The 17057-nt window shown below is 39.7% G+C and overlaps 2 protein-coding genes across 2 annotated transcripts; both read left to right on the forward strand.

Moving 5' to 3' along the window:
- The first annotated feature begins 661 nt into the window (after positions 1–661).
- cUnh5orf22 (chromosome Un C5orf22 homolog) lies at positions 662–8147 on the forward strand. Its single transcript, XM_083888801.1, has 10 exons — positions 662–866; positions 1768–1913; positions 2833–2982; positions 3115–3230; positions 4890–5206; positions 6068–6130; positions 6703–6824; positions 6912–6978; positions 7058–7197; positions 7278–8147. Exons 1-10 carry the CDS (start codon positions 798–800, stop codon positions 7432–7434), a joined length of 1347 nt encoding a protein of 448 aa, XP_083744927.1. The 5' UTR covers positions 662–797; the 3' UTR covers positions 7435–8147.
- Positions 8148–10695: 2548 nt separating this feature from the next.
- LOC310927835 (uncharacterized protein) lies at positions 10696–16461 on the forward strand. The gene is made up of 7 exons (XM_083890239.1): positions 10696–10885; positions 13098–13242; positions 13367–13462; positions 13725–13869; positions 13955–14100; positions 14180–14319; positions 15073–16461. The coding sequence occupies exons 1-7, from the start codon at positions 10786–10788 to the stop codon at positions 15219–15221; spliced, it is 921 nt and encodes a 306-aa protein (XP_083746365.1). The 5' UTR covers positions 10696–10785; the 3' UTR covers positions 15222–16461.
- The last annotated feature ends 596 nt before the right edge of the window (positions 16462–17057 follow it).

The raw sequence follows: 17057 nt of genomic DNA on the forward strand, positions 1-17057 counted from the left end.
CGCGGGCCGTACGAGGCCCCCAATTGAATTTATGTGGCCCGTCACTTGATATCATGTGATGTCACATGACATCCTCTTCTTAGTAAAAATGTTATGTATTATATTCAACATGAATGTATATATACTGTATAGAATCTTGTTTAGTGTTTTAATTACAGTTATTATTTACGTAATTTGTGATTTTCTTCGAAATTCTGTGAAATATCATCATTTTATTATGAAATTATTGCATGATGATATTTGATCTTACCATTTAATTCAAATTATAAATAAAATGGTAGAGTTTAGTATATATTATATTTATCTTATATAAAATGCTATATTTTTTTGGCACACAGTAATGATTCTTATTTGTTGTCTATCATATTATATCACCTTTATTTAAACAGCAAAGCCTCATTGAAAAAAAAGAAAAAAGAATCTTGGTTAAAGACAATACAACAAATTACACTGTCTACATAGAAGTTGGAGGGTTAGGGCTTTTTTTTAGTGATATATTTATTATTTATTTTTTTAATACATGTATATAATTAAATATTTTAGATTTCTCCCTTTTTTTCCTAACAAGGAACGAGTGTTTACATTCGGGGTCTTCTTGTTTCTAGACGGACATAAAACAGAACTGGGTCGTGTTATTTCCGGTTTGAGTGTTGCAATGATAGACGCTACATGTTCGGCTAAAGCTGTGTTTGTGACCGTGTTTTTGGTGATGGAGGACACGAAAACGCGATAGTAAACTCACAACGTGACGAAGTTTATTTTTATTTAAAGACCGTGACTTTCGTTTGGCTTTAACGATGAGTCGAGTTCCGCTGAAGAGGTTCTACAAAGAGCTGCCGGTGTGGATAGTGGAGGATCACCACGACGTAAGGCTGCCTGCTGCCTCACAATGCAGCGGTAATACACAACTGTACCACTGTGTTTACTCCTCACAAATGTGAACATAGTGTTTCACAAATCAGGAAGAGGGTTTTGAATAATCTACAGCCTCTTTGGGGTTATCCAGTCCAGGTTTGACAGTACTAAATATAGAGGTTTTGGATCTGGACCCAGTCTAATGGGGTCTAGATGCAGGAAAAGCAGCGAAATATCGCAATTTTTGTGCGTTTTTACAAGTAAGAAACAGTGTTTTGTATAATCTACAGCCTCTCTGGGGTTAACCAGTCCAGGTTTAACAAGGCTGTGTACAGGTTTTGGATCTGGACTAGGTCTAATGTGGTCTAGATGCAGAAAAAGCAGCGAAATGTCCGCATTTTTGTGCATTTTCACAAATAAGAAACAGTGTTTTGTATAATCTACAGCCTCTCTGCGGTTATCCAGTCCAGGTCTGACAGAGCTAAATATAGACATTTTGGATCTGGACCTGGTCCAATGTGGTCCAGGTTGCAGAAAAAGCAGTGGGGTCAGGGCAGGGGTTCACTAGCACTAAGAGACCTTGAAAACCTTGAAGTGATGATCTTGAATGTCTCGTTTTGTTTTGTTTACAAATCTAAATTATTCTGCATTTCAGTGTTTTGGTGAGCAAAGAAACCGGCAAATATTCACAGTTTAAGAAGAAGCTGAAAAGTCAGAAAACTTTGTTTTAATTATTAAAAAATGACGCTGTTGTAGTCCGAGATTAAAATGTTTGTTCCGATTTTATTCTACATTTTGTCACTGAATTGTTTCCATACAGAATTCTGATTAATGTGCTTTTATCACAACATGAGATCAGGTTCATTTAAATCTGCCTTTGTTTAACTGTATCTCTGTATCTCTGTATCTCAGGTGGTGAGTCACATCTACCGGGCCATTGCATCCAGACACCTCCCTCAGAAAGACATCAAGATGGTGCATCTGGACTCCCATCCTGATCTGCTCATTCCCGTCAACATGCCTGCTGACACAGTCTTTGAGAAGGACAAACTGCTCAGGTGTGTGTGTGTGTGTGTTTGCCTGTTTTTATTGAGTTGCTCTCCTGTCTCTCACGGGCTGTAAAAGAAGGATTAGACCTGACGCTGTCAGATGAGAGTCCTCATCCAATGAGCTCGCACACACTACCGTTCAAAAGTTTGGACTCATCGATACAATTTTGTTGTGTTTTCCGTCAAAAATCACACTTTTATTCATCAAAATAGTTGCAAAATGAATAGAAAATATAATCAAGACATTGACAAGATTAGAAATAATGATATTTATTTAGAATAAGAATTTTGTCCTTTGGTCAAAGAACCAGCATAACTGTTTTCAGCTGTGCTAACATCATTGTACAAGGGTTTTCTAATCATCCAATAGCCTTCTAACGTGATTAGCAAACACAATGTACCATCAGAACACTGGAAATGTTCTCTTTTTTTCAAAATTAAAAAAAAATAAAATTCTCAAAAATGTCTTTTTTTTCCTCAAAAATTTCATTTTTTTCTCAAAATGTTCGTTTTTTTCTCAAAATGTTCATTTTCTTTCTCTCAAATTTTTTTTTTTTCAAGATGTTCATTTCTTTTTCTCAGAATTTTCAAAAACAATGATTTAAAAAAATTCTCAAAAATTTACATTTATTTCTCTTTCAACTTTTTTTCCCCCTCAAAATCATTTTTTTTCCTCAAAATATATTTTTTTAATCAATTAAAAAAAAATTCATACATTTTTTTTAAATCAAATTTTTACTTTCTTTCTCAAAATGAGTTATATTCATTGAAAAAAGTGCTTTTCCTTCAAAAATAAGGAAATTTCTAAATGACCCCAAACTTTTGAACGGTAGTGTACCTCCTGCTATAAATTATTTTGGTTGTCCAAATGAATGAATGCCTCTCGTAGCCCTGCACAGATTACCTTTTATTTATTTTATACCTCCAGTGAGTTGAGCATAGAAAACTGGATCATGCCCATGGTGTACGCCGGCCACGTGTCCTGCGTCGCGTGGCTGCATCCGTACTGGGCGCAGCAGATCCGAGAGGGCGAGCACAGGATGGCCGTGGGCAGAGACCCGTCCACCACCACCATCAGGTAGCAGAAACATCCCCGGATTTCTTCACAAAGCCTTCCTGATTCCTACCATTTCAGTATAATCCTCAGGACTTACTTGTGTGTCCTCTGAGCCTGGCTGCTTTCTCCACTTGTCTCTCTCGCTCTCTGCAGGGTGACCAGCACAGACAACTACTTCCTCAGCGACGGCCTCTACGTCTGTGAGGAGCAGCTGGAGAACGCTAAACCTCTCAGACTGAGCGTGGTCAAAGTCAATCCCGTCAGAGCAGGTCATTTATCGCTTTCGTATTGCAGATGAGATGAGGCTTAGCGATGGTGCGGAGGCTCGGTCGCTGCAGAGTGAAAAGGGCACGGTGAACTCTTGAGTGACGCAGCCGCTATCTCGAGTTCACGAGCCACAGAGACTCGTGAACTTTTCCTCTTGTAAACTGAGAGTTACTGAACAGCTCAGGTCCATCGGTGTGGTAAAACTAACGTTAGTAGTTAAGTTTTTACAACTTAAACTAAGTTTTAATTACGTCTAAAGCTGAAATATGCTAGTCTGGCTGTTATTTTCTGCTCTACAGAGCTACCCCTACAGTTTCGGAGCACGTATTTTTTACGACTTTAAGGGCCAATTCCAATTCCTATCATAACCCTCAAGCTCAACCCTTAATCTTAACTGGCCTCAAAACCAAGTGTTGAGGGTTATTTTGTCACTTAGAAATGGGCCACCCCTTAAATGCAGATACGTCTTCAGACTGTAGGGGGCAGAATAACGCGAAAGCTGCTTCCAGTCTGTCAACTCCAAAAAAGAAGAAGAACACATTTACGTCAGGATTATTTATTTATTATTTTATTTCAGTCAAGTTATTAGGTTGTCAGTTAGTTATAAGATGATACTCATACAAATATTCAGCTGACAGTTACCACACACCACGACTTATTGAATAGTAAACGATGGTAAACGATCGCGGCTGGTGCGGCCGACAAAAGTAAATAAAAAATAAATGTTACTCAACAATGACGTCAGTAATCCATAATATGGGCCTAAACTAAGATAATACAATGGTTTTCATCATTTTTATATCTCTATATATATCTATACAAATACTTCATTTGTATCGCGCTCGCTTCGCTGCTTTCGACGCCATCTTTCTTGTGTGAAGACACGCAATGCATTCTGGGTAGCCCTTGCTCCCAAGGGTGGTCTCGGAAAATCTCAATATTGAGGGCGATACAGCCCTTAAACTTGGCCTCAACTCAATTTTTATGAGAATCGGGACAGCACTTGCACTAGAGGGAGAACATTTTTGAGATTGAGGGTTAAGATAGGAATTGGAATTCACCCTAACTCTTTATTTTCACCACTGAAGCTTCCCCTCGGCTTTGCCATGTGCGTTTGCTTCCAATGGAGCCCGACGAACACAAACTGTGTTTGCTAACGCCTTTACAACAATAGCAAACGTAGACCTCGTGATTCTGTGGCCCTGATCTTGTTTAACATTTAAACACCACCACAGTGACTGTGAAGCTGTTAAAATAGGGTAAAAATCCTAACATAGTTCTAAAGTACCAACAAAAAGGTGCCACAGGGCTGGATTTCAGGAAATCCGAGTGTATTGGAATTGGTGTCATTTTTATAGTATTTTCATATTTTATTTAGAACCAGATTTTTTTTTGTACCCAAGTCGAGCTTAGAGAGAGCTTTGGTGCTAATGCCATTAAACTCACCAACAAAAAATCCCTGCACAGATGGAGGATTTTCTCATCTTATTATTTGAGTGCTCAGATTTGAGTTTGTTTGTTTTTTACCAACAGATGAAAATGTCTCTGAAAAATGCTCCGTTTCATCCTCCCCTCGCCTCATTGCTGCACCACGTTACTTAATTACCCTCTCCACACACACGCACACACCTAATGTTGCTTCCTCTGTCGTTTCATTTCAGACGAGAAAACCCAGAAGGACGCGGCGGGGGCGTGGTTTGCTAAGAGGCGGCGGACAGTGGAGTGTAGTGAGACCGGGGAAGCCAGCTCCTCTGTGGCAATGCAGCCAGCAGAGGGCAGCAACGTGGTGCAGCTGAGAAATGGTACAGGCCTGATGAGTGCTGCTGCTGATGATGACGATGATGAAGATGACGAAGGATCCACCAGTTATGTGGTGAAGAGGATATCTGACTGTCTCAGTGAGACGGAGCCGTACATCCTGGACATTGACTTGGATTTTTTCTCGTGTAAGAATCCCTTCAAGGAATTATACACACAGGTAACGTCCGTCTGCCAATGGAGAGAGAGGAAAAAACACACATGACTTTATATCAAAACAACAGAGAGGAGAATGTTAAATACAGTAAAAAGATAATACGGTGTGTGAAAATACAAGCGCGCCGTTTTTAAAGTGAAACTATTACGTTCATAATTGAAACAGAAACACGAGAGAGAGTAAGAGCTTGTTAATTATGAATGTTGAATCCACTTATGCAAATATGTCCAGGTTTTTACACATTTAACACTTAATTAAGTTCACTCTGAAGTCAAGTGTGCACAATTCAAATGTGTTTCCATTTTAAATGATATAGAGAGAGATATGTGTATATGTATATGTGTGTATATATATATATATATATATATACACACATATACATGCATACATACATATATATATATGTGTGTGTGTGTGTATATATATATATGTATGTATATATACATGCATATATATATATATTTATATATGTGTGTATATACATACATATGTGTGTGTATATATATATATATACATACATATGTGTGTGTATATATATATATATACATACATATGTATGTTTATATATATATATATATATATACATACATATGTATGTATGTATATGTGTATATATATATATATATACATACATATGTATGTATGTATGTATATGTATATATATATATATGTGTGTATATATATATGTATGTATATGTATATATGTATGTATGTATATATATATGTATGTATGCACATATATACACTATACACATATATAATACAGTGCATGTTTATCATGTGACTTCATTATTACAGGAGGATCAGCTGACCCTCAGGTTATTCTTACGAAGTTCTTGACCTCTGTGTTGTCTCTGTGTACAGGACGAGTATGCCATCCTGAAAGAGCTCTACAGCTTCACAGGGCCAGGCCCTGATGCTAATGAGGTCAGATGTTGTTGTTGTTGTTGTTTAATATTTATTATCAATGGTTTTTTAACAAAGGGGCCACACAGTTGGTGCAGTGGTTTGCGCTCTTGCCTATTATCTATAAATTAGTGCTAAATTGGTGCTTACCTGGTTAGCTCTGTTAGCTGCGTTAGCTGAGTTAGCTCCTTTAGCACTGGTTAGCACGCCTACAGTGGAACTGGAGCGTTCTGTTTATGAAAGGCTACAAATAGCCAGCGTACCTGTGTACTGCGTATGTGCGCCTCTGTTTTTAAAGTTTAGTGTTGCTTTAACAATCAGGAGTCACGTAAACAGGACGTCACGTGTGTCTTTTTCCGGCCAGTCGTCATGGAAACGCATGACATTGACGTCGCTAGCCGCTGTTAACGTGCCCGGCACTAGTTTTAAACACTCTTGCTCATTATCTATTTGGACAATGTCTGCAGCAGTGGACACTTGTCAATGCTGTAATCACTGGGATTACTGGGATTTTTTGTGGTGTTTTGTTCTATTCTGATCATATTAGATGTGTGTATACATGGATGTGTGTGTGTGTGTGTGTGTCGGTGCAGGAGGAGCTGGATCACTGTGTGAATCGGCGTACACATCAGTTAGAGGACCTGGAAGCGGCGTTTGCCGACCTTCTCGAGGACGACGGAGACGACGCGGTCAGACGCTGGGCCGGTAATCCCGGGTAAAAAACCTCCCCTCTGTTCAGCTCCTGTGCAACTTGATTTGATGGATTATCTTAAACGATTGAATATTTCCCGTGCGTTTCCAGGATGTCCTCGTTGACCCAGCTGGTTTTTAGTCTGAAGTCAAGAAACCCGTCTCCTGACTACGAAATGGTAAGAACGGTGGAGAGACGCGGCGCATCCGCGAGGAGCCTTCGCTTCACTCTTCGTCTTCTCTCGTCTCCGTCTGCAGGTCCATCAGGCCGGGTTGACCTGCGACTCCGTGGAGCTGCCTCACCACATCAGCACCGACGAGGAGATCGAGCGACTCGTATCGGCCGCGCGGCGGTTTCTGATGCCGCTGCCCAAACCCACGATAGTCACCGTGTCCAGGTAAACGTCGAACGTCACCCTGAAGACGTCTCCCAGGTTAAACGTGCTTCTTTACGCTGCATCTGTGTTGGTGTTTCCAGGTCCAGTCTGGATGAATACTGCCCTGTAGAGCAGGTGGATTCAGTCCAGAGCAGAGTGTTGGCAGTGCTGCAGGACCTCTACGGACCACTGGACTTACACAAAGACTACGAGAAGAACAGCTCGGGGATTCTGGACTGGCAACTGCAAGCTTCTTGACGAAAAACTAAAAAACTCACACGATGTCGCTCTCTGATGTCGTGGATCGCACTGAGTCTTTAAGTATATTTATGTCTTCTTGTGTTTTACAGGATACTGAAACAAAAGGTTCAATCTCGTATAGTTTCAACCACGTGTCAAACTCGAGGCCCGGGGGCCCAGATGTGGCCCCCAAGTGATTAATTGGTTTTAAAAATCTGTGTTAAAATAGGTCTATGCTGCTTTAAGGCAAAACTACATTTCCCACAATGCACGGCGATTGTGTTACCCGCAAAGTGACGGTATCCTGCCACTAGACCGCAGAGTATCATTTGTATATGCATCATGTGAAATTGAATACGAAATAAATGCGGAAAGTTATTTAGCAATATGTTACGGAGTAGTTACCTTTATTTGACTTTAACTGTTATATTTGGTTACATTTATTCTGTGTGACAGTTACATCTGACCCTTTGAGGGTCACCATTGTGCTTTTGAGTTTGACACCCCTGGTTTAAACCATGCTTTAGTTGAGTCTACGCTTTTTTAGTCGCCCATAGACTGAAGTCCGAATCACTTACTCCTCCTGCACCAAAGTCCATTGGTAAAAATCAGCTGATTTTGCATCACAGCACACAGGAACTCCAACACTGAGTTCAAACGTTTCTGTTTTGTTTATTTCAGTGTTTGAAACCCTTTGTTTGGATTCTGTTGAGTGACACCTACAGCACCTGTGTCCCCCCCCCCCCCCCCCCAAAAGGATAAAAATTATGATTTTCTCTATGGACTTTGAAGCAGGAGAATAAGTGCTTCACTGTTTTTCAGTTTCCAGTTGGAAGAAAGAAATGAAATAATGCACTGATCATGAGTCACTTCCTCATTTCAAATAATCTGAAGTTTCCGGTTCCCGTCGTCGTCTTTGGCACAAACGATAATAAACCAGATTACTGTGGAAAATATGACGTTAAATTACTTTTTGAGTTATTGCATTTTAATAAAAATCAAGTGGTGTGTAAGGAAAGTCCACTGTTTCTGTCAATTAAAGGGAGAGGAAAATGTCATTAGTAGTTTGTCGAGACTCCAGTGGATTGTGTTTGTTGTTGTTGTTGTTGGTAAACAGCCGCTGAGCAATCTCATCTTTACAGGAAACTGTGCCAAGCTTGGGGCGTGTTTTCTGAAAACGAGGACGCCACGAACGTCGTTTTAATAGATAAGTCGTCTTGTAAATTCTACATTATGTATTTCATTTATTCAGTTTCCCTGGACGAGGACACTTGCACGCTACAGCCAGCAGAGGGCAGCAACACAAAGAATATCTACATTTTCTGCAACCTCTGAAACTGAAGGGAGTTGAATAACCTTGATTTTTTTTGTAAGTAGAAGATCTATAAAATCGTTACAACGCTTACTGGGGCTTTAGTTATATGCGATTACTCGTACACATGAAAATGAAGCCAAAAACGACATTAAATAAAATGTAAATAACAATAGAAGTGTCTGAAGTGTTTGTGAGGAAGAGGATAATAGTGATAAGAATAGTCAAAAGTGAAGATTTAATTGTTCTATCGAAGTGTTTCACATGCGGTAAAAGTCAAATCACCCACTGTGATAAGAGCCTGAGGTATTTGCGTTATAATGGAAGACAAAATGCTGTGCGTCAGTGCCAGATACAGTCTGCTGCCCACACCCCAAAATTCAAACACAAAAATGTCCTCGCCGGCTGAATTCAGGCCCTTTTAGCCCTCCATACTGTACACGTTTGAGGCCGTGCACGTGCAAAGACCGTGGAACTCTGCAAACAGGAAAAGTCTCATTCCACTGTTGTTTATTTGTCACTTCTTGTCACAGTTGGGGGGGAAAAACCGCGGCGGGGTTTGTTTAAAGCGAAAAAAGAACCCTCACTCATCTTCAGAGCCCCGGTTTGACCTTCTGTAAACAGAAAACAGATGAGGCTGTGGTGCGTCAATAAATAAATAAATAATAATAAAAAAAGATTCCTCAGCTGTTTTTAATCACATAGATCACAGCTTTGTGGTGAGAAACTCAAACTATGCGACAGCAGACGGAGGATGTGCCCTTTTCCTCACGTTTACACGGATCATTGTCACTGGAGAGGAAAACGACAGGAAATGCTTTTCCATTCAGTTTCCTGCGTCGGGTTCACTCGTTTGACGGGATTAACGCAGGATTATACTGACATTTAAGAGCAAAGGGACTTGAACAGTGATCGTAAACTGAACAGGGGCCTTTGTTAATCTGTGCTTTTCCTGATAAAACGTGTCAAAATGGCGAGTATTTTAGTGCTCGGACACGGATCGCACAAAAAGGTCGCACTTCCCAGCTTTTTCCACCCTAGCTGGACGCTAAACACACAGCGAGCGACTGTGAAATTCAACACGTTACACCTCAAACACGATGACGTGATCGTTCACCGCCTTTGGGATTTGTTAAATATAACCAAAGTTGTATATAAAGAGTGAAATTGACTCTTAAACATCACTTTTATACTATCTACCATCTATCTATCTCCTAAAACACTATCTTAGCTTTTCAATACCTGTAATTCTTCAACGGTTGAATAACTGCCAGATATGGAAACGTAAGTTATCTTTGGAAATAGAGAAGCAGAAAGAAACACTCACTTAGGGTTAACAACTAAATTAAAGATTAAATATGAGGCTTTGAGGTCAATTCTCTCTCCCCCCCCCCTCTAATGCAATACATAAAGACGGCCAGCAGATGTCACTATTCCGCGTCAAAAGCAGCAAGTGAGTCACTTCAGACCACATGAGTGTGGCTGGAAATAATGTTACAGAGCACGTGAAGGCACCGTTTGGTCCACGTGTGTTTTTTTCTTTTATGTATACATCTCCGCCCCCAGCGGTCAGTGAACGCACCAGCAGAAGCAGTAACAGTAGTAGCAGTTGTAGTTTACGGAGCGGTCAGTGAACGCACCAGCAGAAGCAGTTACAGCAGCAGTAGTAGAAGTTTACGGAGCGGTCCATGAACGCACCAGCAGTAGCAGCAGAAGTTTACGGAGCGGTCCATGAACGCACCACCAGCAGCAGTAACAGCAGCAGTTGTAGTTTTACGGAGCTGTCAGTGAACGCACCAGCAGTAGCAGTCACAGCAGTAGCAGCAGAAGTTTACGGAGCGGTCAATGAACGCATCAGCAGTAACAGTAACAGCAGTAGCAGCAGAAGTTTACGGAGCGGTCAGTGAACGCACCACCAGCAGCAGTTACAGCAGCAGTAGTTTACGGAGCGGTCAGTGAACGCACCAGCAGCAGCAGTTACAGCAGCAGTTTACTGAGTTTACATTTCCACTCCGACAGAGACTGAGCAGCGAGACGAAAACACGCACACAGCCAAAATGAGGGAGATTAGTTTGTCCCGGATTGTTCTCATTCTCTTGTGTGCCGTTTGTTTTGTTGTCGTCCTCATTATTAACGCTTTGGCCGGAGCAGGAAAAGGTGAGTTCAAGTATAAAAAACTGTTGCTTCTTTTCTCGCAACGCAACCGTTAAACGTCCTTCTTTTGCGTCAACACGCTATTGTGAAACTCGCTTAAAACAGCTTAAAAGGGAAAAGTATGTGATACGTAGTCCTCGATATAAACTGCTGTTGTTGTTTTTTTTTGACTGGTTATGAAACGGACTATTAACAGGGAGGGTGATAATGATGATTTACTGATGCTTGTTATGACAACGGCCATTGTTACGCAAAAGAATGATAAATCATTACCGTATTTTTGTCTATGTGTGTGTGTGTTACGCGAGTTAGCATGTTAAGCTAGTATCGCTGCATAAACGGAGCAGAAAAAAACACACTCAAACCAATTTATTTGATAAAGACGTGTTTTTTAAGAGTGACGACACAATTAAAAACACATGTTTACTAACTGTTAATAGTTTTTTTTAACAAAAATATGGTCGCGTTAAACGAGTCATGCTAGCATCGGTAGCATTGGGGAAAAGAAGTTACAAAACTTTGTTTTACTCAAAAATGGCCTCACATGGGTCATCATAAATCAGTGTAAATGTGCTCTTTTTGAAGTCAAACTACGTTCAGCCCCATAACAGTAGTTTCAGTTTAATTAGACTAAATCTCCTACTATCATGTTATTACAGAGGACAACCGGTTGTTCCAGGGATAGAATTTGGTGTAAAGTCTTGTTCAGGGTGTGGCAGCAAACTGTGATTCTTTCCTTTGGATGAAATCAGTCATCGTTTCCCCTCAGAGTCTCCAAAGTGCTCAAAGACATTGTTGCTTATTCCACATCTGTTGTTTTTGTTTTATTTGTTTTAAACCACACACATCAGTGCCAGGAAAGTGGCTCTTATTATACGGCCACATATTTTTGTATTTAAGGTTGAAGCACTTTTAATTTAATTTAACTTATTTTCAAGAGAGAAGTTCCTGCAGACTGCTGATCCTAACTGACATCTTTAAATTATTGTGTTTTCATGTACACCTATGTAGTGGTGTATTTTCCAAATACATACTCTATGTTTTTGCTGCAATTAACGATTATCTTCACAATCGATTATTTTCATTTAAGTAATCGTTTGATTCATAAAATGTCGATTTTATGTTTTGTTGTTTGTTTTGTCCACGAACCAAAATGACTCGGTTTTAATGATTTCTTTGTTAAGTGGAGCAAAGAAACCAGAAAATATTCACATTTAGGAAGCTGAAAAACCATAGATACTTGTTTTAATTTTTTTTTTTTTTTAAAACGCAAACCAAAAAAAACGTTTCAACCATACTTGAATTACCTTATAGGGCCAAATAACTGCAGAAAAAAAAAAATTCAACAGTGTGACGGGATAAACTTCTCTTCCCTCTGCGCTGCATCTGTATACACAAACACTCCCTCAGTCAGTTCTGATAGTATTGCTTGACAGGACCCATTTTACCCATACAAATAATGACAAATCGTATTTTGTTCACGAAAATACCAAACAGAGGAAGAACATCTATCACGATCACAAAGAATTACAGCAATTTACTGACTGATTATCTAGCATATGACATTTATCCTGGTAATTAGCAATCTACTGATGTGAAATATAGATAAATCATTTTCACAAAAATGTTACTCGTCTTTGGAGGGAAATGAAGGCATTATCAATTATCCACATATTTCTTTTACATGTTGCCGTTCACCTAAGAGAACGACCTCAGTCTTCCACACGGTATGAAGTATGCAGCTGTTAAATGAAACACAGGTATTGGAAGAGTTTGTCATATTTGCTGTTTCGCCAAAGCTCAGGTATGATAATCAGTAACAGATCACAGAGGCCTTCACCCCAGCTGGTGTCTTTTAATACAAACTGGAACACTGTAATAAAGCTAAAGTTAGCTTTTCTTACTCCATATACAGTTAAGTCAAGCTGAGGTTGTAGCTCAAAGTTTCAATTTTAGTCGAATTCTGTCCTTGTCCCGGCAAGGGTGGTTTTTACATTGTTAGCATAGTTGTTCGCATGACGAGATCCAGTCCAGGTCTTCTTACCATCTATTGACTTTTAAGTAAAATTCTGTCCGTCCAGCTTCTGTGTGAACTGTTGGCCGAATTACAATGTAGTAGTAATAGTGATAGGACTCGCAACCACATTATCTCGGTGTGTGGATTTTTAAGGTCCAGTTTTAAATGTACTGAGTCGTGTTCTCCGGCCTTTTCTAGGATTCTTCCACTCCTCCACTGGTAATGTGTCGGGACGCTATGAGACGGGCATCACTCCGGCGGGCTGGACCTTCTCTATCTGGGGGGTCATCTACACTTGGCTCACCCTGATGGTCATATACGTCACCTCGTATGGCTTCAGAGGGTAAGCTCCTCGCGTTGTAGCGGCCATGCTAACTCAACGATTTAAACTACACGTGTTTGTGTACATTCAATCTGTGTACAAGAGAGGAGCTGAAAATGAACACCGCTGCTCTTTCTATTTCCAGCTCCTGGGCTCAGTATCTGCTCCCCTGCGCCTTCTATTTCTGCTGGCTGTCCAGTATGGTGATGAACGTGGCGTGGCTGGTGCTGTGGGACAAAGAGTACGTCTGCGGTTTATATTTATTACTCTTATTTGTTTTCATAGAGGAACACAAACGGCAACACAGAGAACTCCATTTTTTATGTATGAGAAGCATTTATTTCACATTTAGGGTCTACAGTTTGTGTCGGACAGAGGTTTTGTTCCTCTCTGATAACAGATTTTACTTAGTATCGGCTCATACCTAACATACAATGAAATATCTGTTGTATAGACTGTTGCTGTGCTGTTTGAATAACCTTTTCTCTCGCCCTGTTTTTCAGGTACATGCTGGCAGCCCTGGTGGTTTTGATCCTGTTGGTGATCTCCAACTACAGCGCTCTGTTCTTCTGCTGCTTTGCCACAGACTACTACGGTATATGGTTGAAAACGTACCATCGCAAAGACCTGGCGTGTCTCTACATACTGGTACGTACAAATAGGACGTTTTTCGAAAGCCCACGTTTGCTTAGAGGACACTTTAATCTGAATTACCTGACGTGGTCTTGTTCAGGCGCAGAACGGTTTGGCCGTGTACACCACGTGGACGTCCATCGCCTCGCTGATCAACTTCGCCCTGGTTCTCCAGTTGTGGGGCGTGGACAAGACGACAGCAGCCACCGCCTCTCTGTGCATCCTGTTTGGACTGGTGATCGTATGGTAAGGCTCCGCTCCGTTTTCTCTCTCCTGAATCCATTGCTAACGCCGATCACTGCCATTGACATTTGTCGTGCGTCAGGTTCATCCTTGAGAACTGGGTGTTGGACCGCTGGGTGCGTTACATCCTGACCGTCTATGCTGTGGTGATCGTGGCGCTGGTCGGCAACGTGTACAGACACTACAACTCGGCCGACCCCACTCCAAACGCTATTTTCATGGGTGAGTTTAGCGTAAAAACACTCGGTCTTTAAAGCTGAAAAACCCACTTCCTCCCTCTGATTATGAAGTACACTACTGTTAAGGTCACCTATACAGTTTGTTTGTGTTTACCATTAAAAGTCACACTTTTATTCACCAAAAGAGTTGCAAAATGAATAGGAAATATAGTCAAGACATTGACAAGATTAGAAATATTGATTTTTATTCCAAATAAAACTGTTTTCAGCTGTGCTAACATCATTGCACAAGGGTTTTCAAGGGTTTTCTAATCATCCAATAGCCTTAACAGTTTTCCCAACCCTGGTCCTCAGGGAACAGTGCCCTGCCATGTTTTAGATGTTGCCCTGCTCCAAAAACACCCGATTCAAATAAATCATCAGCCCGTTAACCAAGCTCTGCAGAAGCCTGATAATGAACTTTTGTCAATAATTATTTTTCTTTCCAAAAATTTAATGTTTCATCTGAATCAGGTGTTTTTGGAGCGGTGGCAACATCTAAAACATGGCAGGGAAATGTCCCTGAGGATCAGGGTTGGAAAACACTGGAAATGGGCCTCTATACACCTATGTACATATTCCATTAAAACCAGCTACACTAGAATAGTCGTTTACCACATTAACAATGTATAGAGTGTATTTATGATTAATTTAATGTTACATTCATTGAAAAAAAGTGTGTTTCCTTCAAAAATAAGGACATTTCTAAGTGTTTAACGTTCAGACATGTTCAGATATCATTTCTTGTGTGTGTCAGTGGTGCTGCTGGTGGTGGCGTGCGTCCTCCTGGTGTCCAGATTCTTCACGGTCATCTGGAGGAACAAGTGGCGTCCGCTGCACTCTCCGGGCTCGGCACGGCTCATGGTGTCTCCTCTGGACAGCAGGAAGTTCCGTCTCTTCACCTAAAAAAACGCAGCAGGAAGTGTTCGACAGGTGCCAATCGTCAGGTTTTACATTCACACAAATGACAGTGGCGTCAGTCTTTTATTAAAAAATCTAGTCACAGGTTTGTAATGAGAAGGCAGGATTAACCTCTGTATCTATAGAGCTTCTTTTTTGTTTTACACGTAAACACATTTTAGTTTGAAGTACTAATAGACTACTATGTTTACCACCACGTACATGAATATCGTTGAAGTATAAAGTACTTTGTGCTCAGTTATCCATTATATATATTGCTATTTTAAGCAAATGTCTGTCTCATATTTACTTAATTTACGTTGGCTTTTTGTTGTTTATTTAGTCACAGATCCGCACTTTTACATTTAAAACACTTTACTGAAGGACAAAAATAACTAGAAGAAGTAGAAGTACTTGGTGCTCAATTATCTTTTTATATATATGTGTATTGCTATTTTTTAGCAAGTTTATTATGCTTGTTTATTTTGTATATGCACGGTGATTATGAATGAGGAAGGAAAATGTGCCTTGACGTCCTTTTATTCTGATAAGACAATTAAAGCTCTTGATGTCAGACTGATATTTTCATATTTTTCCCCCACCTTAAAAAGCCTCGTTTTACTTCATAAACAAGAGATAAAACGACCTTTGACGTCTTACTTTCTGCTCAGGAAAATCCCATTGTTTCAGGCAGCCATTTTATTTTCTTCCCTCTCGTGCACGAGGTGCTAAAATCTGCAGCAGGAGTCATTATTTGAGGTTTTGGCAGCACGTGGAGAAGTTGATCTGGAACATAAACATGTGTCTTAGCAACCGTTTACTTCCTGTTATTCACAGTGAGTTGTCATTTTTTTCACCATGAATTGGATTTTCCCCATTTTTTTTATCGCCTTATTTTGTATTTAGAGTTTTGTTTTCTTAATTCTGTGGAAGTTTAAACAAGTATGTTTGATTTAAATAAGATCAGAACAGAAAGAGCTCATGCGTGAGTGTGTGGAGAGTCACGTAAGAGCTTTAAAGAGTCATCAACGTGTTCTAAATGTGAGCTCTAACATCACGTGTAACGCACTAAAATTACATTTTAAGATTTATATTTGGTTTGTCACTGAAGGTTAAATGTGTGTGTGTGTGTGTTACTGGGCTGACTTGGTTTTTGCATTGTTTTTCTGCCCCCCTGTGGTCATAATTCGTGACTGCAGGCTTTATAACATAAACGTTTTATACACATTAAATCCCTACAACCCTGGTGCTTTTGTTCATTGGGCTCATACTCTTTGTTACTCTTTGTCGGCCGACATGAGGATGAATTGAACCAAAATAAAAGTTTCAACATATGGTTTTATATGTGTGATAAAATAAGACATGATAATAAGGACAATAAACTGACATAAGTGAGGAGAAGGAGATCATTTACGAACGTAACATCAGAATAGGAATGGAACAGAAGGTGATTAAGTGACTGCAGTATATAAATATATTAATAGTACATTGTACATGTGTGTATATATATATATATATATACATGTACAAAGTGTATTTACAATGTGTGTATGAACTGGTTGGACAAGGGGACTTGAACTCAAAACACTTATTTTAATATAGGTCATATTTATCAAATTAAAATATAAATTCAGTATTTAATATGAATTAATAAGCTTTAATGACAATTGTCTATGTGTTATTTTGAATGAATGTTTTGATTCTATTTTTTTTCTCTGTCTGTTTCTGTTCTTCAATGACCTTTTCCCCCTCAGAATTCTTTACTTTTATTTTGTAAATGTTGTTTTGATATATATATGTATGTATGTGTATATACACATATATATATACATATATATATAT

The sequence above is a fragment of the Microchirus variegatus genome, assembly GCF_963457635.1.
Source record: "Microchirus variegatus genome assembly, chromosome: 5".
NCBI lineage: Eukaryota > Metazoa > Chordata > Actinopteri > Pleuronectiformes > Soleidae > Microchirus > Microchirus variegatus.

Coding starts and splice junctions, on each gene's coding strand:
- LOC310927835 (XM_083890239.1), top strand. CDS start 10,786: ATGAGGGAGATTAGTTTGTCCCGGATTGTTCTCATTCTCTTGTGTGCC. Junction 10,886..13,097: donor TTTGGCCGGAGCAGGAAAAG/GTGAGTTCAAGT, acceptor GGCCTTTTCTAG/GATTCTTCCACTCCTCCACT. Junction 13,243..13,366: donor ACCTCGTATGGCTTCAGAGG/GTAAGCTCCTCG, acceptor TTCTATTTCCAG/CTCCTGGGCTCAGTATCTGC.
- cUnh5orf22 (XM_083888801.1), top strand. CDS start 798: ATGAGTCGAGTTCCGCTGAAGAGGTTCTACAAAGAGCTGCCGGTGTGG. Junction 5,207..6,067: donor TCAAGGAATTATACACACAG/GTAACGTCCGTC, acceptor CTCTGTGTACAG/GACGAGTATGCCATCCTGAA. Junction 6,825..6,911: donor CGCTGGGCCGGTAATCCCGG/GTAAAAAACCTC, acceptor GTGCGTTTCCAG/GATGTCCTCGTTGACCCAGC.